The sequence below is a fragment of the Pituophis catenifer genome, unplaced genomic scaffold (genome assembly GCF_029215685.1).
Source record: "Pituophis catenifer annectens isolate HBS135680 unplaced genomic scaffold, rPitCat1.0.hap2 SCAF_1, whole genome shotgun sequence".
Lineage (NCBI taxonomy): Eukaryota > Metazoa > Chordata > Lepidosauria > Squamata > Colubridae > Pituophis > Pituophis catenifer.
Window position 1 is genome coordinate 35,791,775 of NW_027256881.1, and position 27,650 is coordinate 35,819,424.

General features: G+C 37.8%; 1 protein-coding gene across 1 annotated transcript in view; it reads left to right on the forward strand.

Annotated features, from left to right (window-relative positions):
• The first annotated feature begins 18,597 nt into the window (after positions 1 to 18,597).
• The window catches only part of FSHR (follicle stimulating hormone receptor), a 94,849-nt gene continuing 85,796 nt past the window's right edge, over positions 18,598 to 27,650 (forward strand). The window contains exon 1 of the mRNA XM_070947698.1: positions 18,598 to 18,773. Within this exon, the coding sequence (XP_070803799.1) occupies positions 18,598 to 18,773 (176 nt within the window). The remainder of the gene's footprint in view (positions 18,774 to 27,650) is intronic.

The window sequence follows — 27,650 nt, forward strand, 5'->3', positions numbered from 1 at the left end:
GCCCTGGCCTTTGCAGCAATGAAGGTCAATTTCTTATTTCTTTTACAATACCTTCCTCTTTCTAGTTTTATACTGTTCTTAATAATATATTTTTCCACTTTTATATTCTGCATGCATTTATATTTTATGGAAATAAACTGCACTGTAAACTGTTCAGAGAACTTGTTATAAGTGACAAAACTTCAGCAATTAAAAACAAATATATAAAGGAGCATTAAAAAAATAAAAGCAAATATGTAAAGGAGCATTACTGAATATGAAAGTGTGCGAAAGCCACTAAGTCTTCAGGCATTTCCTCTTATTTTTCTGCTGCTTGTTTCCTGCCTCCCTGTTCTTTAATTCTTTTTCTATAATCACTTTAACAGAATTTCCCTCCTTTTTGTTGGCCCTAGTAAGCATGAGAGGAGATTAGGAGTTTTGGGGAACTACTTTCCCTGACAAATTAATCTTTCCATGGACATATAAATGATAATATCAGTTGTTCAATCTCCTGCCTTTGTTTAATCAGTAAAGTAACACCCAGTTTCTCTTGAAAATTAATGTCACGCAACAGGCTTGATTGTGCATACTAATACAGTGAAATGGCTACTAATATCAGAAAACTGATGACTTATTGGAACTAGAAACTGGAATTAGACACAAATTGTTCAGACACTTAAATTTGTAATTGTTATTTAGACACTTTCTCCCCAGTATGTACATATGTAGAACTGAGTTCCAAGAATCGCCTGCCAGCACAACTGTCATTGAGAATTGTGGGGAACAATGTGGAGGATACCAGATTAGAGAAAGCTGATTCCCTTGCAACATCATCATACTAACATTTTTATCAGCTGAAATAGTCTGTCCAATCATTGTTTAATATTCAGTTATATCTCATTGCCTGGTTTTTGTTTGTTTGTTTGTTTGTTTGTTTGTTTGTTTGTTTGTTTGTTTTGTTGTTGTTGTTTATTACACATCAGGTGAATGAAGCTCATTGACTATGATCATAGCTAGCCTGGAGCTCCACAAATCTGCTAGTTTTCTTTCCTGAGTGGAAGGTTACTGTGTTTCTGACAGGGCAGAATATATGGCAGCTAGATTGTGTGCAGCTAAACAGCTGCACACAGCAAAATGTCTCCTCCTCCCATCCAGCACCCTAGTTTCCTGATATATTTGCAGGTGGAAAATGAAGATGGGTTATTGAGCTGGACATTAAATTACCCTGGGAGTTTACCAATAACAAAAACGAAAGCAGCAGCCTCCCAACCTACCTTAGCATTTATTTGTTTTCAAATCTCTGCCGCTCCTTTTATATCTGAATGGTAATCCTAAATATACGTTTTACAAATTAACATGTAATCCAGGGTACATCTCTTCTGAAATAAACCTCCTTCAGTTCACTAGGTTTTATTCCCCGGATAAATGAGTACAAGACCAAGAACTGTGAATGGTAATCCTATACCTATGTACCTGAGCTTCAATCCTATTAAGTTCAATGGAGCTTCCTTCTGAGGAGAGATTTATGGGATTCTACTGCTCTGCTGATTTAAGTGGTTTATTGTTCTGTGTGCCTCAAGAATAGCATACTGCTTCAGTATTGTAGAAGTTCCATTTATTTATTGCATCTAGCATTAACAGATCCATCTTAAAGGAATATAAATAAATCCCATGGGAGGGTAGCATAGATATATCTACGAAGGCACTACCAATCAGTGTAAATGGAATTATAGTCCAGAATCAAGTAAAACTCCTGCCTTCTTCAATTGGATCTTCTCTATTTTCAAAAGTTCTGGGCTGCCCAGCCTTTATAAACTGTGCACTTACATTGACTATTCTCGCTTTGAAAAAGATATATACATATTTCCTAAGAATGTGCTTCAGAATCCTGTCTTAAAAGTGCCTAGGTGGGATCAGAACTGAGATATCTTTGCAAGTGATATTGCTTTTCTACTCTAGTTTCTCTTTTTTTTCTAATTATTATTCAGGAACAATAACTTAAGATAAAAAAAAGATACTCAAAAACAATAGATTTCCTAAATTTTCAGCTGTGCAGTCTGTAAAATATTTTCCCACTCAACCTGCAGGAATAGAAGGTCAAATAGTCCACTAGTGATAGACTTGATAATGACATAGACAATGAGCGACCTTGGTGCATTTGCACAGACTAGTTACAAAAATTTAAGAGCATTTTAAAAAGTCAGAAAAAGGGGAAACATTTGCCATTATAAATAGAAATGCAAAACTGACTAGTAGCCACTAAATTAGTGGAGTAAGCTGGCTTTTGGATTTTTTCCCCCATTATAGAAAATGGTTCATTGTATGGCTGTTGGTGAGGAGTCAATACCTTTGAGTCATTGTTGACTCCTGGAGACTGCCATGACAATCCCTGCAGTTTTCTTGGCAAGGTTTTTCAGAAGTGCTTTGCCATTGCTACTACACAGGGCTAAGAAAGACTGACTGGTCCACGGTCTCCCAAGTAGAATTCACAATGTCCCAGTTTCTAGCTTGATGCCTGAACCTCTACACCAAACTGGCTCTCATTATATGTGTTAGGTTCAGCTTGCAGCGTACTCCTAACTTGTTGGTCAGGCAATATCTGTTTCTTTAAGAAACAACTGAGCCACGTAATCAGGGTTTGCTGAACCCTGTAATTAGGCTACAGTGCATAAATAAGCAGCACAGAGAAGCGTTCCTTCTTCCTGGTTCTTCCTGCTTCTTCCGGATTGATACCTGATTGTATCCTGTTGCTTACTGAGTCTATTATATGGTACTGTATACCAATAGTTACTAAAGTCTGTTTGCTTTGGTAAGGGAAGATACTTACTGGACTGATATTACTGTTTATGACCTTGGACTGTTTTACACCGAGACTGCTTGTTATCTATAAAGTATTTTTCTCACACGAGCTGGACGTTTATCTCCTTCCCTGTGTGTTTCTGCTCTGCTCGTTGCACAAGCAACAAATACTTTTTACACACACCCTAACATTGGTTATGGGCCCAGAACGTTCCAGGGCTCTTTAATTTGTTTTTGTGGAAGTGAGAAGTGCAGGCAGTGGGTGTAGTAGTCAAGATGATGGTTTTTGAGCAAGGTACAAATTATTCTACCATAACCCGGTTGGATGGAACAAACTATGTTACCTGGTCCACAAAATGCTGTCTACTTTTGCGAAAAGAAGGACTGTGGGACATGGTTAATAATCCACCGGATATAACTGCATTGAATGCTGCTGACGAAGAAGATGCCAAAAAGATAGCGAAGTTTCACAGGGACAACGAGCGTGCTTTATGCATCATTGGCCTGACACTGGGAGACCAGCAACTTGTCCATTTCCGGGGCGAAGAGTCTGCTGCGAGGTGTTGGACAAAGCTAAAGAAGCTCTACGTTCGTGACTCTGTGGGTGTCCATATCTACCTGACACAGAAATTATTTCGCTTACATCTTCAGAAAGGAGGAGACATGATGGCTCACCTGGACTCCATGACAGGGCTTTTCCAGGAGCTACATGAGAAAGACCTTGTGTTTACTGAACTGCAGCAAGTTTATATTATTCTTTCATCGTTGGATGACAGTTATGACTCTTTTGTTTCATCATTAGAAGTATTGTCTAGAGATGAACTAACATTGGCCAGTATAACTGGTAGGTTACTGGATGAGGCCAAACGTAGGCAAGAACGAGACCAGTTAAGGATGCAACAGCAACCAAAAGTGGAAGCTGTATATGAGAATGTCAATATTGTTAAACGCTGTTATACTTGTGGGGCTAAGGGGCACATTGCAAAATATTGTAAAAATAAGAAAGTGTCTGCTAGAAACTTTGCTAAACCCAGGAAAGGGTGTAATTTAGCAACCAGTTCATCTATTAATATAAGAGATGATTGGTGGGTGATTGATAGTGGTGCCTCTCAATCAATAACAAAAAACAGAAAACTGTTTCTAAATATGAAGAAAAGTACTAAAAAGGTCAAATTAGCTAATGGCTGGAATGTGACTGTAGCTGGGGAGGGACTTGTTCAATGTTCTATTAGTAAGCACCCTTTACCCATGCTTTATATCCCTAGTTTGAAATATAACCTTTTATCTGTAAAGTCATTACTACATTCTGGGTTTACAGTAACTTTTAAAAACAACAAATGTTTGCTGGAATGTGAAGGCACTGTAGTTACTGCAGAATTAGAAGACGACTTATTTGTCATTAGGGATAAGTCATTACTGTTAGTTCAGTCAAAAGCTAAATTTGGAAATGTAAAGCCTCATGATGAATGCGTACATTTATTACATAGAAGGCTTGGTCATCTGAATTTCAGGTTGTTGCATTTGACTGTTAAGCAGTCTAAAGGCATAAAATTAAGAGCTTGCAGCAAATACCTGAACTGTAATACTTGTAACCAGCATAAAAGTAAAGTTACACCTGCAAACCGCTGCAATGGGTTTAAAACAACTAAACCTTTGGAGGTAGTCTTTTTAGACTTAATAGGGCCAAAGAAACCCAGTTTAGGGGGAGCATGCTATATTTTAAGTATAGTTGATCACTTTACCAGATATGGTTTTTGCTACCTTATGAAGTCCAAAAGTGATACGTTCCAATGTATCACAAACTGGCTTCGTTTTGTAGAAAGGAAGCAGAGGTTTAAGGTGAAATGCATTGTTACTGACAATGGAACTGAGTTTACTAACCATCAGTTGGCTAAGTTTTTGAAGGATGCTGGGATACAGCATAAACGTTCTGCCCCTTTTCGGCCGGAACATAATGCATACCTAGAACGAAGAGGCCAGACCCTACAAGCTATGACTAGGACTATGCTGGCTGATGCTTGTTTACCTGATAAATTATGGGGAGAAGCAATACTATGTGCCAATCATATTTTAAATAATGTGGTGCACTCCTCTACAGAAAAAATTCCTTTTACTTTATGGCACGGCAGGAAGCCTGATTTAAGTTATATACATACTTTTGGTGCACCAGCCTGGGTGCATATACCGGCTAGTCAGAGAAGGAAGGACCAACAGAGAGCAAAGAAAATGATTTTTGTTGGCTATGAGGCTAACCATAGGTCCTATAGGTTCTGGGAAAAAGGAACAACAAAAGTTTTGTGTAGCGCTAATGCTAAATTCCTAGAACATGAAGGCTGGGACAGGTTAGAAAAAGCAGACTATGGTTTTACAGATGTAGATGTTAAGGTAGACCATATTCCTGATGATAGTTCATCTGAGATGGATGATAAACCATCTATTAAGGTGGAAGAACAGGAACAGGAATTAGGGTTAGGGGAGGATGAACCCAATATACCTGATGTTAGTCCTGTTATGCCTAGACGATCTTCCAGGGACCGGCATCCACCAGATCGCTATAAAGCCACAGTGGTTTGCCAAGTAGATATCGAACCATCCAGTTATCATGATATAAAATTATATCCAGAAAAGGAGCAAAAAGCCTGGCAAGAGGCAATGGATAGAGAAATTGATTCTTTGAAGAGGCTTGGTGTCTATGAAGTTGTAAGAATACCACCAAATGAGAAACTTATAGGCTGTAGGTGGGTCTATAAGGTAAAGAAAAGTGTAGATGGGCTAGTAACCCATAAAGCTCGGCTTGTTGCACAAGGGTTCTCACAGACAGATAGAGACTATGATGAGGTTTTTGCTCCAAGTCTACGAGCGAGCACTTTGAGAACGATGCTTGTTTGGGCAGCTAGAAATAAATGCTCTATTACTCATTTAGATGTCGAGACAGCTTACTTGAATGCTCCGTTGAGGCATACAATATATATGAAGAAACCTCCTGGTTATGATACACAGGATAGAACTGAGTGTTGGAGGCTACAGAAAAGCCTATATGGTTTAAGGCAATCAGGTTACGAGTGGAACCAATGTATAGTGCAGGAATTACATAACATTGGGTTCTATGAGGGCGTAGCAGATAAATGTCTGTTTAAAAAAGAACAGGATGGATGTGTTTCATTCTTGTTACTCTTTACAGACGACATTGCCATAATTACCAGAACTGACGCTGAGGCCAGAGAGATTATCAGTCAGTTGCAAACAAAATTTAAACTTAGAAATCTAGGACATATACGGCATTATCTAGGGCTGGATATCCTGAAAACATCTAGAGGATTTAAAATTTCACAATCTAATAAGATCTGCAAATTGTTGAAAAAATATGGGATGGAATTATGTAAACCTGCCAAGACTCCTATGGCACAAGAATTCCAGCAGGATAGTTTGCAGAGTCCACAGTTCAGTAAAGAACTGTATCAATCATTAATAGGCAGTTTGTCGTATTTGAGCAACTGGACACGGCCTGATATAGCTTTTAGTGTTAATCAACTAGCACAATATAGTTCAGAGCCTACTGATAGGCATTGGCAGGCTGCTAAACGTGTTCTTAGGTATCTTAAAAGAACATTGCATTTTGCTATGTATTTAGAACCAAATGCCAATATGATGTTAAAGGCATATGCTGATGCCAGTTTTGCCAGAAAATCTACGTCTGGAATAGCAATCATGTTGGATAACTGCCTGATTGGATGGAAATCAATTCGCCAGAAACACATCAGTTTGTCTACCATGGAAGCGGAGTTTTCTTGTCTATCACTTACATGTACTGAACTGATTTATTATAAACAGTTGATGGAAGATATTGGATTCAAAATGGACTATCCTATCACGGTTTATGAGGATAACCAGGCAGCCATTAAAATGGCAACAAATCTTGCTGTAAAGACAAGGACTAAATACACTGATATACGTTATCTGAATGTTCGGCAATGTGTTAAGGATAACATGATTACATTGGAATATTGCGCATCAGAGGACAATATTGCCGATAATTTTACCAAAGCGCAAGATGCCATTAAACACACCAATTGTTGTGAAAGATTTGGATTAAGAATCTGAAATGTAACTGATACCACTGTACAATGTATAATTTGGATGTGTATTTTTGTTTCTGTATCTATTGTGTATATTGTCCTGCCCAATGGGGAGAATGTTAGGTTCAGCTTGCAGCGTACTCCTAACTTGTTGGTCAGGCAATATCTGTTTCTTTAAGAAACAACTGAGCCACGTAATCAGGGTTTGCTGAACCCTGTAATTAGGCTACAGTGCATAAATAAGCAGCACAGAGAAGCGTTCCTTCTTCCTGGTTCTTCCTGCTTCTTCCGGATTGATACCTGATTGTATCCTGTTGCTTACTGAGTCTATTATATGGTACTGTATACCAATAGTTACTAAAGTCTGTTTGCTTTGGTAAGGGAAGATACTTACTGGACTGATATTACTGTTTATGACCTTGGACTGTTTTACACCGAGACTGCTTGTTATCTATAAAGTATTTTTCTCACACGAGCTGGACGTTTATCTCCTTCCCTGTGTGTTTCTGCTCTGCTCGTTGCACAAGCAACAAATACTTTTTACACACACCCTAACAATATGTATCAAATCTACATATAATCTCTCATTATATGATATCAAATAATAATAACAATGAATTATATTGGGGGCCATCCAAGTTCATATCATCTGTACATTCTGTATGGATATCTAGGGAGGGCCTATTGAAAAACTGCTTCCGGCAAAAGTAAAAAAAGACATTGGCCTTCTGTGTGATGATTCCCGCTTTTACAGAATAAGAGGCTCCCTGAAGGGCTCATGGGCTCTAGATTGACATTTGACATGATTTTTAAAAATTACCTTTATACAGCCATTAATGCCTATTAATGTTGTTAGGAAATGGTTTTACCTAACTTGTTGGGTTGGCAATATATAAACTATCAATATTGCTTTAAGACTGCTGTATTGCTGTATTGCATCATACTGTGTCCTGATTGGTTAGCTCTGTAGCTAATGTCCTTAAGAGGGAGCTAGAAACATGGCTTGTTCTCTTTGCTGTTCGTGCTCTCTGATATCTCTGTATGCTACTGTTTGCAAATCCAGAAGAACTGTTAATGTGTATGACTACAACAACTGGTAAGAAGACTTTGTTACTGGATTATCCCTGGATTATTGTTTAATCATCTACTGCTTTATATGTGAATGACCTGGACTGTTTATTGAACTGTGCCTTATTACTATTTCCTGAAAGTAAACACAACTCAGTGTATCTGTGTGTTGGCTGTGTTATTTCCTACCTACTCTCAATCGCTTTTCATGTGCACAACCTTGCTACTCAAGGGTTGCTCTGCGAATTTCTTAACCAATGTTTTCAATTATTTTTTTATTATTATTTACTTTTACAATTCAGAGAAACAATTTAAGTGTTTTACAGATGGATACTGCTCTGAGTCTTATGAATAGGCTATATAAAAATCTTGCTAATAAAACAACAGAAACAATTATGGCATAGAATTCTGGCTTTCAGTCTTCTTTCCTTCAGGACATCTTAGCCATAGAGATCTTTAAACTGGGAAACATGACAGGGATAATCACAGTAGATGATTACATTCTAACCCCCACATTAAGCCAAGAAGGGTAGATGAGGCCAATTCATATTGGAATTCATGAAGATTGATTTCTCAAGAGCTCTAAGACTAATTGGGCTTTTCTCTCATTTTGAATTCTGTGTAAAATGTCCTAGAAAAGAAGTGCTGGATGTAGTACCTAATCTGATTAGCAAAAATGTGATTTTTTTTTTTTTAAGAAATAAAGATAGGCCATATTTAGCGTTTCCAGTGAAACTATATAATGTTATGGAAAACAAGAAAGTAAAAATCAATCAATACCACTTCCATTCTTTTTCATTTTACCTCCAGTCATGTAAGCAAGACCCCCATTATAACCAGGCCAATTAAAAGGTCATTTGAAGAAGCCAAGCTACAGTTTCCTATATAATCTAAATTACGTTTTGTATCAGGTAAATTAAACTACAAATCAAAATCAAATGTCAGTTCAAGAAGATTCCTATGCTCTGTTGGAAAATTACGATGGGTAATTTTTAGTTTAGTTTGCACCTAACACACTCCCAGCCAATCTCTGTATCCAGAATAGAGAAAGCTACCACACTACTCAATTAAGCCAGCAAAAATGTATAGCGTGATGTTTATCAATTAAACATCAACAAACATCAAAAATAAATAATTGGCAAAAATGAGATAAAAGGCAGCCAAAAGTAGAGAAAGTAAGAGGGATTCTACAGGCAAGAATCTACATTATCTACATATCTTTATATTTATAGGCAATTAAACAATTTTTGGATCATTAGCATGGGAAGTCCCGAAGGGAGTGGGCTTTGATTATTCCAGCCTCAATCTTTTAATTCTGCTGCTGTTATGCAGTAGAAGAGAGATGGAAAGTAAGACATCAGGTGATCTCTTTTATATTCTGCACCATGAAAGAGACAATTGAGTGGATGGGAAGAATGTATCCAATAAGTTTATTTTTTGGATAACAGTAACAATAGAAACATGAACAAGAAAACAAAACTGAAACTGAAAAACAATAACCAAAATCAAGTAACAGATCAAGCTCATGGCACAAAACCTCTTTGGAAAAGCCACGTCTCCAGTGCCTTTCTAATATGGACATTACCAGAGGGAATTGTTCTGACCTCAGCTGAGAGGCTGTTCCAAAGAGTAGACACTGCCAATGAAAAGAAGAGACTTTGTACCTCAATGGCCCTCATTTTGTGAATGTGGACTACTAACAATAGCTATTACTGGTATGTTGAAGTCAGTTAGATTGATTCTGGGAATACAGTCTGGAGTTATCTAGTCCCAAACCATAACGGACTAAATAAACCAAAAACAACATTTTGAATTGCATTCAAATATTCACTGGAAACCTAGGGAGAGTCTTCACCAGGGGTGAAATGCCCCGGGTTCGGACCAGATCGCCTGATCCGGTAGCAATGATGGCGGGTGGTTCAGAGAAATGGTAAAAAACATCCCTGCATCCCGCACAATCATCAGAGGCTTTCTTTTTATTTTTAAAAGCATTTTTTCTACAACCTCTTCTGCCAAAAAAAATGCTTTTAAAAGTTTTTTTAAAAAGCCTCTGATGATCACACAGCTCAGCTGGGATGGTCAGAGGCTTTTAAAAGCATATTTTTTTACAACCTCTTCGGCCAAAGAGGTTGTAGAAAAAATGTTTTTAAAAGAAAAAAAAGCCTGTGCCGGATCGTCAGAGGCTTTAAAAGCTTTTTTTTAAAAAAACAACCTCTTTGGCCAAAGAGGTTGTAGAAAAAATGTTTTTTTTTAAAAAAAAAAAAAGCCTGTGCCGGATCGTCAGAGGCTTTTAAAAGCTTTTTTTTTTTAACAACCTCTTTGGCCAAAGAGGTTGTAGAAAAAATGTTTTTAAAAGAAAAAAAGCCTCTGCCGATCAGGCAACTCATCTGGGATCGTCAGAGGTTTTTAAAAGCTTTTTTTTTTTACAACCTCTTCGGCCAAAGAGGTTGTAGAAAAAATGCTTTTAAAAGGCTCTGACAATCCCAGATGAGTTGCCTGATCGGCGGAGGCTTTTAAAAGCATTTTTTAGAACCATTTGGCTGAAGAGGTTGTAGAAAAAATGGTTTTAAAAGTAAAAAAAAAAAAGTTGGCCACGCCCACCCAGTCACATTACTCCCCCACCAAGCCACACCCAAAGAACCGGTAGTAACAAATTTTACATTTCATCACTGTCTGCAACATAGGTGATATGAACTAATTAATAAGCGAGCCACTGAAATTTGAACAACCTGCAACTTCTTGATGGTCTTCAGAGGCAGCCCTTATATTGCAGTAATCCAAACAGATGGTGATGACAGGATGAATTACTGTGACTGAATTCTTTTGCTTCTTATAGGACCACAAGAGGTACACACCCATTGTTCAGCAAAGTCACTCCTAGATTCAGCCTTCATTCACTCAGCTAATAGTAGCTGTGGGTTTAGGAGAACCCATAAGTTGTAGACCTACTGCTTCAAGGGATAGTGCTACCCTGTGTAAGCACAACACTGAGACAAACAGCAAGCCCATTTTATAAAAATGGACAGGCAAAAATAGCATATAAAAGCACTAATGAGTACTATGTTTTGTCTTCAAATGCAGAACACTGGATTAGAGCCATTTTTTAAAAGAAGATTAGCCTTATTTATTTCAGTGGATCTATTTTCATTTACAGTAAGTCTGATTCCAACCCACTCACTTTAAGTTTCAGGTATACAATGACTATAGGATCATAGTAGGTTTAGATCAGCGGTCACCAACTGATGGTCCGTAAGAAAATTTTGGTGGTCCACAGAAAAAATATTTGCATTTTTTTATATTGCACTAAATCAGGAGTCCTCAAACTACTGCCCCTGGGCCGGATACGTGCAATGAACATTTGTGTTGCTGTAGAGAGTCCCCCACTTCAGGGTCTTTTTGTCCAGGTCCGAGTTGGGGAGAAATTCTGACTTGGGGTCTGCTTCAGCCTCCTGGTGCAGGGCTTTGGCTGAAGGCTGGAGGGAAGTGCTGCTGGTGGCGAAAAGCCAGAAGGCCTTGTTCCAGTGAGACTGCATCATAGCCTGGAACTGGCTGACCAGCCCACTGAGCCTCCAGGCGCCAGTACCTGGCCTTGCACTTCTGCAGGTCTTCCCTCTGCTTGGAAAGCTTATGCTCATAGTCCTCAGTGAGGTGCTTCTGCTGAGCCTCCTTCTCAGTCAGATCCAATTTGAATTGAGCTGTTTTTCCAACTCTTTCTTGTGGTGGCTGCTTAGCTCCAACAACTGCTTCCTGTTGGGGCCCTAAGGAGCCTAGGCAGGCAGGCCAGGAGTAGCTGGGATGGGAGTGGTGAGTAGAGGATGGCGATGCACCCCTTGACGTGGGTGGTCACACCCACCAGTCACATGACCACCTAGCCATGCCTACCATCATTAGGCAGATCATATTAGTGGTCTGTGGGATTTAAAATTACGAACTTAGTGATCCCTGAGGTCTGAAAGGTTAGTGACCCCTGGTTTAGACTACTGTTTGGATGATCAAACTGAAAGAGGAGATAACAATGCCTCAACTCCCCCCAATCTTGAGAGCATGCCAAAGCTCCACGAGTGTAAAAAAATGGATCATAGATCATGTTCTTCCTGCTGTACCTATCTATCTATCTATCTATCTATCTATCTATCTATCTATCTATCTATCTATCATCTCCCTCCCTCCCTCCCTCCCTCCCTCCCCCCCTCTCTCTCATATCTTACTCTCCTCAAAACAGTGCTGGAACTTTGTATTCTGTTTGGAGACTTCTGTAGATGTTATATTTCTTTCCCATTTCCCCTTTATGTTTTCTGTTTTAATGAACCATCCAGATTGGCCGCATTTCCCAGAAGGATTCTCTGAATATTTTATGTCTTGGTTCATTTGGAGCAGTTCTTTTTCATATGCAGATCTGGTTTGTCTGAAACCATGCAAGGTCAAGTACAAAGGAGATGTATGTTATTTTTAGACATTACAGAGTGCATAGCATGTAAATGTAGGGAGTACAAACATACAGCAAGATATCAGAAGAAAATATGTGTTTCTTCAAACCTACTGCTTTTGCATGATGCAGTAGAAGGGACTGGCTTTATTGCTTTCTTCCTTCTAATCATGTCCCCTCACAATGTTCTGCAAGTACCCCAGAGCAAGGCACTGAGGAGCAAAAGAATCCAGATGGCCTGAGGTTGCATTGAAGAAGCATTGTTCTTCTGCTGCAATGTTAAATTCTATTAATGGTTGCCCATGTTAAAAGCAATGACAGGAACAATCCTCTGGCTGGGTCCAGTTAGGATATTCACATATCCATTCCATAGGGTATTTGTTTAAGGAAGGTATGTTGAAGTTATCAGAATAAGAGCAGACACAGATCAGAATGCTACAGATTGCAATCCCAATACATCTGGACAGCCTCCCAGGAACAGACATTGTAGGGTATAATAACAATAACAGAACATCTCATCTTCTCTTTTCTACCAAAGTGATTCAAAGTAGGGCGCTCTTGAATTTCTTTGTTATGCACCCCTTGTCCTTTTAGATGTCAGCATTTTAAGATATATCAGATAGGAAACAGTATTATGAAAGTTAAACCTATTTTTATCATACAGACTCTTGCAAGTCTGAATGTACTTACCCCTCTCCACCTTCTTATCTTCATGATATCTAGGAAGGGTCATGTCAGAGACACTTTTCAAATTATATTTATGGGTAGGAAGCAGATTTATTTTGTCTGTCTGTTGTTTTGGTAGCAGTTCTTCCTCCTGTTCTTCAAGGTTATTCCTACTGTCCACTACACATCAAACATCAGGCTAAACTCATGTTTGCATAATGACTCTTGCATTCCTTCTTCAAGGCCATCTCAAGTGGTCTAAGTCCCTCAGTTGCTGTTCTTGTTTGAATTTTCCTATCAAACTAATTATCAGATGATTGGTGGCACAAGCTTGAAGCTCCATTACTAAATTTAAAAAATGCCTACACAAAGATACGTTGGCTCTCAATCTGTCCAAGAGATGATACTATCTTAGTTTTCTAGGACATCACTCTATTGGCTAAAAACATTAGGTTTTTAGTTATATGAGGTTAGTATAAGGTTAGTTAGTTTGTAGTCAATGCTGTCTTTCTTACTGGATTAGTCTATGGACCAATCCAGTCCAGCATTTTCCATTATTCAGTGGGCACCTGGATAACTTGGGAAATTCAGAAGCATGCACAGGAGGTTGAATATATTCTTATCACATTTAATTCAAGATTTATCTTTCTCATCTGACATTTTCTCTCACAGATGTTTAGAAAAAAAATGCAATGCCAATCTTATAAATTCTCAAAACAAAAAAAAAAACTCCAAATAACATAGCCTACATCTTAATGACTATCAACTGATATTTCCATTTCTCCATTTAGCTTCCATAAGCCAAATATTTTCTCACAATGGGTAGCAGCTGATTGTGCCTCTATGTTTTGTTGTTGTTGTTTTATTTTCAATTTCAACCAACAATGAAGCTTGCTACTTCAATTGCCCTCGCTAACATCTTCCCATACTTGCCAAGTAATTATGCTTCTTTCACTGCCTTCTGTCAATAGAAATAGTCTTCAATAATGCTGCAACACTTTCATTGTTCTTTTTAAGCAACCAGCAACTGGGATTCCTAATTTACATAGTTTTGAGGAGAATGTAACAAATTTTAATTTGCCATTTCTTTTACTAATCTTCAAAGGAAGATATAATTGAGGGAAACCTGCTTGGGTCTCCTTCAAGCTCAGATTTTTCCTGTCTTTAATAAACAGTATATATTTAAAGTTCAAAATATGATACAACCTGGAGAAAGATCAGTTATGGCAAAGAATTTTACAAGTCATAGTGAAGAGGGAGGTGGGTTGAATTTGTTTCCGCAGCTAAGGTGAGTGATTAGCCTGATTTTTTTTTCTTCCCCATAAGCAGGTAGAAATGGCATGTTTTGATCATATCACATTCAGAAAAGCCCTATTAGATCAAACCAAAAGCCTAACTACTAAACCATCATGGATTCCTCAATAAACAGCTAGACATCTCAAAGAACTAGACATGAGAGCAATAATCTTCCTTGTTCTTGATCCATGTCAGAAACAGGCATTCTATGGTCATAGGACAGCAAGTGACCCTTACTAAAGATTACAAAGATTCATTCTTTCCAAGAAACAAAATACGTAGTATTATCAAATAGAATAACAATACGTTTAGAATACATGAGATAACTGGGGTATGTTAGGGCGGGGGTTAGGTTCAGAGTTGGTATTCACTTACCTTCGCTACCGGTTCGCAAATGTAAGTATGCGTGCCTCCACACATGCGCAGGGCTTTCTGCGCAAGTGCTGATCATCAAAAACGGGACATGATGTCCAGGCGGGTGGGCGGAACCTCCCGCAACCACCGCTACTGGTTCGCCCAAGCTGGGTAGAACCAGCTGAATACCACGACTGGGTTGGTTGCTTATACTAACACTGGATTCTTTGAGAATAAGAAGCTATACGAATGATCATATAGTATCTCAGGAAGTTCTGAGGAAGAAAATCTCTAACCTTTTTTTAAAATACATTTTTATTAGGTTATAAAGTATTATAAAATACAAAATATAAATAAGAAGACAGGGAGAGGGAAGGGGAAAGGACAAAGAAAAGTGAGGAAGGGTAGGGAAAGAAAAAGAAGCATTGACTTCCGACTCTGTTACAATAGAATAAGGCATTAACAACAATCACAACTTTTTGTTTTACCATAATAGTATGAACCAGTTATTTCTACAAAAGTCTATCAGTCTAATCTGTAATACCCAGAATCAAAGTTTCATTCTTTTCCACCATCAGAAGTGCTTTCCATGTGGAAACAAAAGTACTTATGTTCTTTTCTTTGAGCAGAGTAGTCTATTTTGCCATTTCAGCCAACTCCATCAGCTTCTGCAACCATTCTTCTATAGTAGGAATCGAAGTGTCCTTCCATTTTTGTGTATACAATAATCTTGCTGCTGTCAACATATATAGTAACGAAGTTCCAAACTTTTTCTCCAATTCTTTTTCCATTAGACCCAAGAGGAAAAGTTCTGGTTTCATCTTTATCTCCATTTTCAAGATTTTCTGTATTAAAATATGGATCATAGTCCAAAATTTTTTGCTTTATCACATGTCCACCATAGATGGTAAAAGGTCCCTTCTTTGTTTTTACACTTCCAACATACATTTGACATACCTTTACACATCTTAGATAACTTATCTGGTGTTAAATACCAACGGTGTTAAATCTCTAATCTTGAAGGAGTCCCATGTTATTGTGAGCATGTCAAACTTTTTAACAATTAGGCAGTGATAGAGGAAACAAATGTGCCATCCAGGTCTTGAGTTAGGCTGGATGGAGCCCCACTTTGTCCTGTATTGCATTTTTATTGCTTCTTATATTGTGACCTATTAATTCAGTCTGGACGCAGGTGGCACCTAAACTGAATGAAATAAATAAAATAAATAAGCATATATTTTAAATGCAACTTTCATCTGACGCCCAACCCCACAAACACACACAATTTGATCTCATAAACTTTTCACAGCTTTTAATTTAAACTTTGCAATTATTATTGTTTGTTTGTTTGTTTAAATTATGTCCCACCCATCTCACTCTTCAAAGTGAGTCTTAATTATAAATCAATGGCTCAAAAACCTGTTTATGATTTAAAAAGAGTCCATCTTCCCTGTTCCATTACCCCAGCTTCTAATATATGCCTATAGCCTATCTATCATTCAACTTCCAAGTGATTTAACTAGAAACATTGCAGAATCTAAATTGCTCCCTGTTTGAATAAACAATGAAAATCCCAATGGTCCAAGATGACCTTCAAACCTATGACCCATGATTGCATTTTAACCCTGAAAAAATATTTCCTGATTTAATATCTGTTAGTCACAGTTGCATCGTAACTCCACTCTCTCTTTCTTCAGCCTCAAGTTTCTTTGAATACCACTATGGATTAAATCTTAACTAAACAATCCTTCTTAGCACTTAAGCAACATGAAAGTACTTTTGCCAAGAGTGTACTTTCTTTGTCTAAGAGGAACTAGACCACTTTCAGGTCAGAGAGAAAGAAGGAGTTTATTATGTGCCTACAAATTGTTTGTTTATACACATTATCAAAAAACTTGGCAAACTTTGAAATGAATGGCAAACCACATTGTGTCAAAGAATATTTATGGAGCATTTTTCAGTAAGTATGACCTGAAAGCTTCTGATCCTCAACAAGGGACTTCCCACAAATGAAGTATGAGATGATAAACCAGTATGAGTTTGGACTGAATGAATTAAATATAAGGGCAGGTGATAACGAGATGCTTCACATATTTCAGTGTAAACTTATCATACCTTTTTTAAAAAATAGATTCCAAGGTGATGAGTTTCAACCTAGCCCTCTCCTTAACATATTAGTTTTCTACTCCAGTGAATGTTTATTTAATTTCCTTGTTTGGTTCAGAAAAAAACATTCAGTCACAACAGCTCCAAAGTTCCCTATTTTAGCATGTTTATGAGAGGTCTGAAGAAACAAGGCCCTCTGGCTTAGATACTTACAGAATAACAGAGTTGGAAGGGACCTTGGAGGTCTTTTAGTCCAACGTCCTGCCCAAGCCCACCAGCTATACCAAGCTATACCATTCTGCACAAATGGCTGTCCAATCTCTTAAAAACCTCCAGTAATGCAGGACCCTCAATTTCTGAAAGCAAGCTGTTCCTTGGCTTTAAAAAATATATATCTCCTGATAAAAAGTTTTTTTTTTTAATGGTGACAAGAAAAATTTCTGCATGAGATTTGGAGGAGGGGCTTCTACAAATCATAAAATATTGAAATAAATCAGCCTTCCTCAACCTTCCAGATGAATTGGATTACAACTCTCATGGGGGACTGGCGGCCCCTAGGGGAAGAGCCTTCTCTGTGAGGGCACCTACTATCTGGAATGAGCTCCCCCCAGAGATACGGAGGATCCCGGATCTGCACACCTTCTGCCACGTTTAAAGACCTTTTTATTCCACCAGGCAGGCCTGGCCTAATCTTTTCCCTCTTTTCTTTTTAATATGCAAATTTTAATCTGTTTTTTAAATGATTGGGGTGTTTTAATTTGTCTGGGCCAAATTGTTTAATTCGATTTTATCCTGTTTTTAAATTTTGTATTTATGTATTTTACTGTTTGGCTGTTCACTGCCCTGAGTCCTTCGGGAGTAGGGCGGTATACAAATCAAATAAAGATAAAGATAAAGAGATGATTCCTGGTTCGATAGGACTAAATATGTGTAAGGAAGCTTAATAAATTTACAGTACATGAAAAGTAGTTGTTCTTTGTTATTTTCCTTCCTCAATGGCTTTTCTTTTCTTTCTCTTTCACCGTGCTTCTGAGTCCATCGTCTGTGTTATCATGTCCATAATTTTTTTTTTAGGCTCCTTTTTATTTTCTCTCCTGACATTCATTTTCTTTTGTAGATTTTAAAAACATGAAAAAAACAGAGCTGCTTCCATATTCCTTTACAGGACAGAAATCTGACAGCTCACAATAACCTGGTCAGGAAATACGGTGCTCCCATAAAGCAGAGGAGTTCATCCTGGGATCCTAGGGCAACGTGCGGCCCCCATGAGGACTAGGATGCTCCAAACTATGAGCATCATCAAAGGTTCCTACTGAATTTTAATTGGTAATGTGACAGCAGGATTCTATATTTAACTCCATGGGGAATAATCAAATGTACTGCATGTGGATTTAAATTTAATCAAATTTAATTTTTCGTAAGACCCTACCCACCTTGGAGAGTGTACTTGTGGCAATTCACTTGGCTTAAAAATTGTTTCCTAGTCCTGCCATAAAGAAAGTCAGTCTATACTGGATTATAGGGAGTAAGTACAAATGAATGTCAGCAAACAAAACTACTCTGAATATTGCAGTGTGTTAAGTTCTCTCACTGATGCCAAATACCCAGATCTAGAGTGCAAAAAGTACATGATGAGCACATGAAGCAGAGGCAGACACATCGTAACTCCACCTTTCCTGAAACCCTGATAGACTGAAAACCCTGATGCACAGAGATGTTCTTCCTTGAGCATCACATGACTCACCACAAATCTTGAAGGCGGATCCTCAGGGAAGAGAGTGATGGTGGGAGGCAGGAGGAGCTTATTTCCCAGTTGCTCAGGGAGGCATGGGCAACGTAGAAGCAAGCATGGCTCTGTTTTTCCTCAGCCTGTGGCTCCTCTTGGGGGCTTGCTTTGGGTGCCAGCATCCCCTCTGTCAGTGCTCGGACAGAATGGCATTCATCTGTCAGGAGAGTGAGGTGACCTATGTACCACGGGACATCCCCAGGAATTCCACTGAACTGTGAGTAAAAAAAGAGAAGCAGACAAAAAACAGCCAAGTCAACAGCAGCTTTTGTTCTTGTCTTTCTGGGTCAGCTTCTCATTTGATAGGTCCGGTGAACATTTTCAATGTGTTTGTGTGGGGTGAAAGCTTTTGGGGATTGATGATTCTTCCAGAGCACTGCAGCCCTTGAAGTTCATTCCCATGGTATTTTGCAGCTGCAGAGCAAAGATAAGCCACCTCAGACAGAAGTTTAAAACAAAGTTTCTTTTGATAGCGGTGAATGCTTCCAAAATAATTTATATTAAAACACCCAGTACTTCCTCTCTAAAGCTTGAATGTTAGCGCAGTTGAAACTGAACAGAGCACATCTGCTTGCTAAGAAGCTAGAAATCTGGCAATGGTCACTTCTTCAGGAAGAAGGTATGGGTTTCTTGGCATAAACTTGGTGGTTTGTGTTAGGATCACACAGTACTTTCCAGAGTTTTGTAAAGAGGCAGGGTGACTCTTAAGAAAGTCAGTGGAGCAAATGGTCCTTGTGAAGAACAGCTAATGAGAATAAATGAGACAGTTTCTCCAGCGGAAGAGTTTCTTAAAGTTTTCATTCAATTTCCACAGACCTGAAGCAATTTACAAATTGCTCCCACCCTCTCCTGGAGCACCAATGCTGTGTTGTTACTACATTAAAAACAATGGTATTTTTCCCATCTCAAAAATAAAACAGTTTCTCCATCTGCCTGCTAAAGATGCAGAGTACAAAAATGTGCCCATATCTGTGAAGATACAAAATGAGTTCATAGCATTAAATCTTGCATGATAGAGTTGAAGCCTTTAAATGTCTCAGAGTTCAGTGGAGCTTAGTCCCAAGAAAGTGGGTCTAATGTGACAATCTTAACAAACCTCATGACATAGCTGTAACTTCAGAAGAGCTGCATTACATCAGTAAAGTTTTTCAGGATTATTGGGATCTTTACAAAGAAGAGACTTTGTAAGTGAATTTGCAGTTTCTTTTTATGGGCAAAGATCAATGCAACCATGTACCAAAAGCAAGAATGTACAAAATTTAGACATGAAGATTTCTTCTCTAAATAAAGATGTAATTTAAAAAAAAATATTGTATTTCCATGCAAGTAATAGCAAAAAAGTAAATAGCCTGAGAGAGAACTGAAGGTGACTGAGTAGTGAGATCATCTACTAGTAAATTTGTGTCTGGCTAGTGTGCAGGTTGGACTCACCCCTCAAAATGAAAATCCATTTTTATAAAAGTAATATATCAAGGCAAAGGGCAAGCTAGATATTATCTATCATATATATCTTTCTATGTAATGAATAGCATTATTGGAGAAATGTGATACTGGGCAGCTCAAATACACTTTCAGTGTATTTCACTTCTTCGTAACCATGGCACAAACATTTCCCAGCAACTTTTGTTTCTATTGTGTCCTCATAATATTGCCTTTATCTTATCCCACTCTCCATTCTTCATAACTGATACAGTTTAGAGTCAAATATTTATTTATTTATTTAATTGTCAAATTTATATGGCTGCCCATTTGACACAAAAGTAGCAAAGAATAAAATCACCAATTAAAACATTCTACAAAAGCGGTTAGAAATAATAAACACACATAAGATCAGGTAAGGGAATGCATCGTTGGGGACCCTCCATAGTTAAGCACAGTCCAAAACAAGCCCATCAGGCAGCTAATATGGACAAGCTCTCCTTTAAAACAGCATTGACTTTTGTGAGGACTGTGAAAAAAACCAAAAGAGTGGTTAGAATATCCTGAGGAAAGGGCAGGGCTCATGAGTTGATTAACAAAAGTTCCCCAGATTTCAGTGTTTCGATTCAGACCATCTGTATCCATTGACATTTATTTTGTTTTTATGTCACTCTTTTAGACCGTTAGGCAGGAACATTGAAAAAATATCATGGAGGAAGGCACTGCCAAATACCTTGCATTACTGCCAAACTGGATAGTTGTGTTCATGTAAACACTAGGAGTCAGCTTGACAAGGAGTCAGCTTGGCATCTTTACCTTTTCATTTTTTGGCAGTAAACCAATGTCCTGGTTCTATCTCTTAAAAAGTATGTATGTATGTATGTATGTATGTATGTATGTATGTATCCAAAAATTCATATTCTGCTTGACAGAAAATCTTAGTCATATTGTAGAAATAGGCAAAAAAAACCCCCACCCATTTCTATCCTTGTAGAAATTATGCTATAAATTGCATTTTTAATCTTCCTGCATCTTTTTACCTGAGGAATAATCACAACTCTGCTTTAGATTTTGTTTGAGACTAAATTTCAACAGCAGTGTGCAGTCTGTCTCTTTTATAACATTTATTCTTCTCAGCTGTTCCTCTCAGCTGTTCTTATGCGAAAGTATTCACTCAACAATCCAAATTTGGAAGAAAAGCAGATGGATGAAAGGAAAAGATAAAAAAGTGTCCATTAATCAAACACTTAATAGGCATTGAACCAAATATTGATTCAGTGTCTTCTTTTGAGAGTTCAAGAACACTGTGAAAAGTCATAATGGCAATGCCTAGATGAGCATTTTAGGCCTAGGGATTTAATAGAAAGATAGGCCATATTCAATATAAAATCAAGAGGTTCAAAAGAATTATTTAATTCAATCAAATCCAATCCCCACTCAATGCAGGAATCAAATAATCATGCAGGGAGGTAGTAGGATTTCTTTCCCTCTTTTCTCCTGAATCACAGAAAATGTTCCCCATAAATATTTTCTAGTTGGGCTCCTTAGTCTCTTGAGCTGAGTCAGATGGTCAGGATGGGCTACAGGAGGCCCCCTTTCTATTTTCAATAATTGTTCCATTTGTGCATGAATATTGATGAAAGCAATTCTTTCCCTGGATTTGTATGATGTGATTAATTATATCATTGAAAGATCTAGCTGGTCCTTTTGTACAACATACTAAGATTGATTAGTTGCAATTGAGGTTGTGGTATTGTGTGTGTCTATGAATATGTGCTTTATAAAATGGGTTCATTTACTAAACAAGTATATTAACCAAATTAAGCAAGTCCAATAATCATATACAGGCTTGCACAGATTTACCTTGGAAAAAATCCCACTGAAGGCAACACTTAAATTAGAATTCACACACTTCCTTACTCATCAAAGTGTTTAGGTATTCAAAGAATAATGTGGAAATGTAGCAAAAATCTACAACCACCCATTTTACTCTGATCATTAAATAAGACTTTACTTCTATTAAAGATCAATATGAAGATACTGCTCAAAATATGTATTTCAGAAATTCTATAAATGAAGCAGTTCGTTCAGTAACTTTGTGCAGAGTATAACAGAATAACAGAAAAGAAGAGTAGATTATTACAAAATGGGTAGATTAATTTATAGAATACTACCATCTCTTTTAGTGACTTGAGTTTACACATTTGCTAAAATGTAATATGGTCTGATTTTGGCTTACAGTTCTGCAATATTCAGATACATCTATGCTCTGATGTGTTTTTATAGATCTCATAACTTGGGTATTCAAATAAAGAAATAATTTCTAATACAGAAACAAGCTTATTTGAAATCATTGCCAGATCACTGCTATCTAGGCATGCTATAAAGTAAAATTTAGATGACCTAGCATTATTATTGCAAAGCTATCGCTTGAGAATATCCACAAGTACAGTGTGCTGTAAATATGATAGTGTATGCATACAAGAGAGAGAATATAGTCAATGTAATAGAGTAATATAATGATAGCATGCCAGATGTTGAATATTAGATATTCAGAAATGCCTTCTGAGCCAAGGAGCTCACTAGATAATCTAAATGAGGCACTATTCTTACTATAGTGAGGATAAAATGAAAAAGGAGATCAAAAGAACATGGGAATCTCTGAGGGTTCCCTTTCAAGAAAAAAATGGGTGAAAAATAAGTAGTAAGAGAAGATAAATAATATATTAAATCTCCCCAACAAAATGCCCTACAAAGGTCCAAGGCAATGCTTCTCAATGTTGGCAACTTTAAGATGTGTGGATTTCCCCAGTCAGCAAATTTTAGCCTTTCATGCAGTCCCCAGAAATGTTTCGTATCTTTCTGGCTGCTCCCCCACACCTCCAATGTCATTAGCTTGTTTTCATTGCTAATAACAAGTACATATGTTAGAACCTTGCTTTTTGGCTAAGATTTACATGACAGCTTGAGCTAAGTACACTATTTCACACTGGAAACAATAACGATAGAGATTACAGAAGTTTCCTGCCCTCACTAGTTTGAAATATTCCTATGAATTTTGCAAGCAATCAAGGTTGCAGAAGATTGTTGCTGCTCTTTGTCTGCTAACTATTGAGTCTAGACAGGGAGGATGAGGAGCCTAAACAAAAAGTTGGAATATAGATATCCAATGCTGATTTGCTCACTCAGTTTTATCTTTGAGAAACAATTCTTTTAAAAATTACTGTCTTTCTGATGACACGTCCTTAAAGTAGATTACACACTGAAAGATCTGAATTTATCTGCCAGGAATTTTCAATCATTTCTGCTGTCTGATCTATGAAATATAAAAATAGGGATGGGGTATATTTAATGTAATTACATTCATCAATAGACTTCTCTACCAACCAAAGGCTTGTAATGCATCGCAGACATCAATAGTAAAACCTTCAGATTAAACAAATGCATGTAGTTTTGAACCCGGAACATTCTATAAATAAACGTACTTAAAAGGTCATCTCCCTAGTCTGCTCCTTGAAATAGCAGTGTTTGGAAGTCACGTATAAGGAGATTTATTACTGGGAAGTTGTACCAACTGTCTCTATTAAGTTCAGGTTGGGACATTTCCTTCCAAAAGACTGAACCTATGAGGAACCCAGCACTTCTTTGGTGAAAGGTGGAAGACTGTCTTGAGTTCTGCTTCAAAAAACATTGTGTCCTGATTTTTTTTCCCTCCACACTGCTGGCCATTGATAACTATGCTTGGACTTACAGCATCTGCATTGCATTATTTCTAAAATTCACCCTTTATCTTTACTTAATGGTAGAGGATAATTTATGGAGAAAACTAGCTTGCCATTCATTTAGCACCTGCTTCCTATTATTCACTTCAAAACAGAGCAACATATCTGCTAAAATGCATTGCCTAAGCCAGAGGTGTCAAACTCAAATTGTCATGTAGTCATGTAACATATCGTGACTTTTCCCCCTTCGCTAAACCGGGGTGGGCGTGGCCAGTGCGTGACACATCCAGCATGCAGGCCGCAAATTTGACACCCCTGGTCTAAGCCAACTGCCTCTCTGTCCAGCTTCTTAATCAGGACTAGTCCATTAGCACTAGGTCAGTCATTCCAGATTACCAGGTATATTTTTTATTATTGAATTTATAAGCCACTTCTCTGTGTATTCCAACATCCAAGTGAGTTTGCAATAGTAACAAAACTGAAGTTTCTTTCTCACATACCTAATAGTCTAACTTCTAAGAGCCAAATCTTCAGAAAGATCTTTTCTGTTGACTGATAGTGGACAGGCTCATAGCAGGTGAGGTAACCCTGGAGATTACCAGAGTCTAAGCCGTTTGGGGCTTTAAAGGTCAACAACTTTAAACTGTGCAGGCAGTTATTATCACTTAGTGGTTGCAGATTTTTTGCTTAGGTAAAGATAGTGAAAATAAGGTGCAACTAACTGATGGTAACTTTAGCCAGCTCAGGTAGTCACTTTTGGCACAATAGCAATAGTATTTTGGGAAAATGCAACCCAAGCCTGAGCAAATTTCAAAAGTCCCAAAATTCATTTTTTTCCTAACTCATAGCACCTCTATTTTATCTGTATTGAGTTTCAGCTTGTTCTCCCTCTCCCAGCTCATTTTCAAGTAGGCAACATTCAAGTGTACTAAAAAGCTGGGTATCATCAGCATTCCGACTGTATCCAAAACCAAACTCCAAATGACTTCCTCAGTGGTTTCGTGTATATGTTAAACAGCATAAGAAATAACTCAGAGCTTTGTGGAATGGCATGAAATCTTGAGTGATTCTGGACTGGATAGCCTCAGCATGGACTCTGAACTCCTGCAAAAAGTCTAAGACTTAATACAATGGCAAAGAAGAATAGTACACTAAATAGCATTCCTATATTTCCCTGGTCACCCAAATGCAGCAGCATTCAAACTTGGCCGGCTGATGGGTGGCAATCCGGTATAGTCTTCCACCTCTCTAGGTTAAAGTTGCAGTATACACAAGGAAGCTAGATGAAAGATAAGTTAGACCTCCAATTTTAATTTCTGCTTTTTATGCCACATCAGTTGCTGGTAATATTTCTATAGTTGTTGTTTTAACCATTTGGCCAAGTCTGACTCTTAGCTCCTTGTCAAGCACAGCTTCTTTCAGTTGTTGGATGTTCATCTTTGTATCAGTTTTGATGTTATCAGGTCAGCATGTACTTTGCTTGCCCCTTCTTGTTCCCCTAACCATTCCCAGCATCACTGATTTCTCCAATGAAGTTGCATGCATGACATGGCCAAAGTAAATTAGACATAGTCTTGTGATTTTGGCTTCTAATGATGTGTCTGGTTTTATATGATTCAGCATCTCTCTGTTGGTTGCTCTGGCAGTCCGTGGCATGCATAATAATTTACGCCAGCACCACAGTTCAAAGGTGTCAATTCTTCTTCGATCAGCCATCCTTAGTGTCCAATTCTCATACCCAAACATCATTGTAGGGAAGACTATTCTCTAACTAACCTGCTTTTTATATTTATTTCAATATCTCTGCTTTTCCAGACCTTATACATGTTAACCATTGCACTGTGGCCTAAGGTTATCCTGCATTTGACTTCAGGAGCAGAAGTACCATCGTGAACAATTTTTGATCCAAGGAAAATAAATTCTCGAACTAATTCAATTTCTTCTTTATTGATTTTAAACATTGCATGTCTATGTCATTATCTTTGTTTTCATTATGTTAAAACTCAAACATTTAAATATTCAAATATTTCTATTGTCAAGCATTTAATCCTAAATTAAGTTGCTAATCTAGTAACTATCATAGGGAAAGAAAGAACCAGCTTCTTCCAGTTTTTCTACCAGGATATTCTGTAATACAGCAGGCTAGGGACTGACAATGAAGAAGTAGCCAAGTTTCAGCGTCCCATCATATTCCCACTTTGACTTGCTATTTTAATCTTTGACCTCTAGCATTTAATATTCCTGGCCCTTGGCTGCAGTAAATATAATGATGCATGTTTGTTCATTCAACTGTTTTTCCCACCATTTCCCCAATACATTTAATAATGCCAAACAAAAATCAAGTAACAAAAAAAGCAGTTCCTGCTGTATTAGAATCTCAAGACACTAGTTATGTAGGTGAACATGTTGATTCCACTCAAGGAGCTCTCATCCCCTTTGATGATGACACCATCAGCAGGGAGTGAGGTCTTGTTTAGCCTAAGGAGCAAGCTGAGGAAATCTTTAGGCAGGAAAGCTCCTTATCGGGAGTTCTTCAACACCATAATTCTGCAAAGAAAACTGGAAGCAGGAAATAGCTGTTCCCTTCTGCAGAGTCTCCCCCAATGTGTGCTGGAGTAGGACTTCCCAAGGAAAGAAAGTGACCTGCTATTAGTGGTTCTTAACCTTGCTGCCTAAGGTAGCTTCTCACTACATTGGTCCTTTGGTAAATTAGTCCTTTGCTAAAGGTTGCCAGGAGACCAACCTCAAAACATTTGTTGTCGCTTGAAGACTATCAGAATGGTCAAAAGAAGAGAACAGTTTAGGGGAAGAGAAAGATTTCAAGTGAAGTCCATAAAACCTGAGAACATATTGAATGCAAGAATCTCACTGCAGTCACCCCATTCCTATTTTTCTCATCTCTTCTTATCATCTTTTTCATATGAGAGGCCACAGAATGATTCAAAGTCTATTACTAAACATTAGAAATGAGATCTAGTTGCCAAGGCAGTTGTTATCATTGGGTAAAGCCATCAAAAAGGTTTTACTGCCAGCATATCCCTGAGGAATATAGAAGATTTACTGCTATTCCTAGAGAAATTTGGTAAGATGTTTTGCCAGGGAAATAACTTGCCAGGGAAATAATTTCAAGAGGTCATTTGTGCACAGCTTTAATAAACCTTATATAAGCTAGATGTCATTACCACTATGCAGATGATTTATTGCTTATATCCCATTCTCAGATAGGCTTGTACAGACAGTTAAGAGCTTTATTTTTTTTTTATTTTTTTTTTTTTAATTTGATTTATATGCCGCCCTTCTCCGGAGACTCAGGGCGGCTTACAATGCGTTAAGCAATTAACGCATTGTAAGCCGCATTGTTTAGTTAGCTATTGCTCCTTAAATTATCTAACTGAATGCAGAAAAATCAAAGGGGTTCCTTTTCCCCCCATCTAGAAAAAAAGGAAAAGATACAAATGGAGAATTGGGGAACATAGAAGTAGAGCAAGTTTTCACTTGCATTAGCACTGCCCACAAGAGTTATTATCACTTGCATAAGTGGTAATCATAATACTTACACATTAAGGGGGGGGTGTTTATTGTGAGTCTATAATTTTACTTGTAAGGCAGGTTTAATGTGAAAGTGTATTCCAATACAGTGAATTATACTGTTCAACTTTAGCAACTCCTGAAATAGCACAATTCCATTCTACAATTGCTCTTATCACAATGAAACACAGGGCTTCTTGAGTTAGTGTCTCTCATGGGTAAACAAACAAGGACTCTGTGTACTTCTGGAAATTCCTTGAAAGAAATACTTAAGGCAAATGGCAAAAAAGGGGAACAAACCGTTATTAAAACACCGATAAAAATGCCTCTACAAACAAAAGTCTGCTTTCATTCTCAGGAATGAAGGGCTATGTTTACTTATTTACACAGTTAACATGAACATTGTTATTTAACATCTTTGTTAA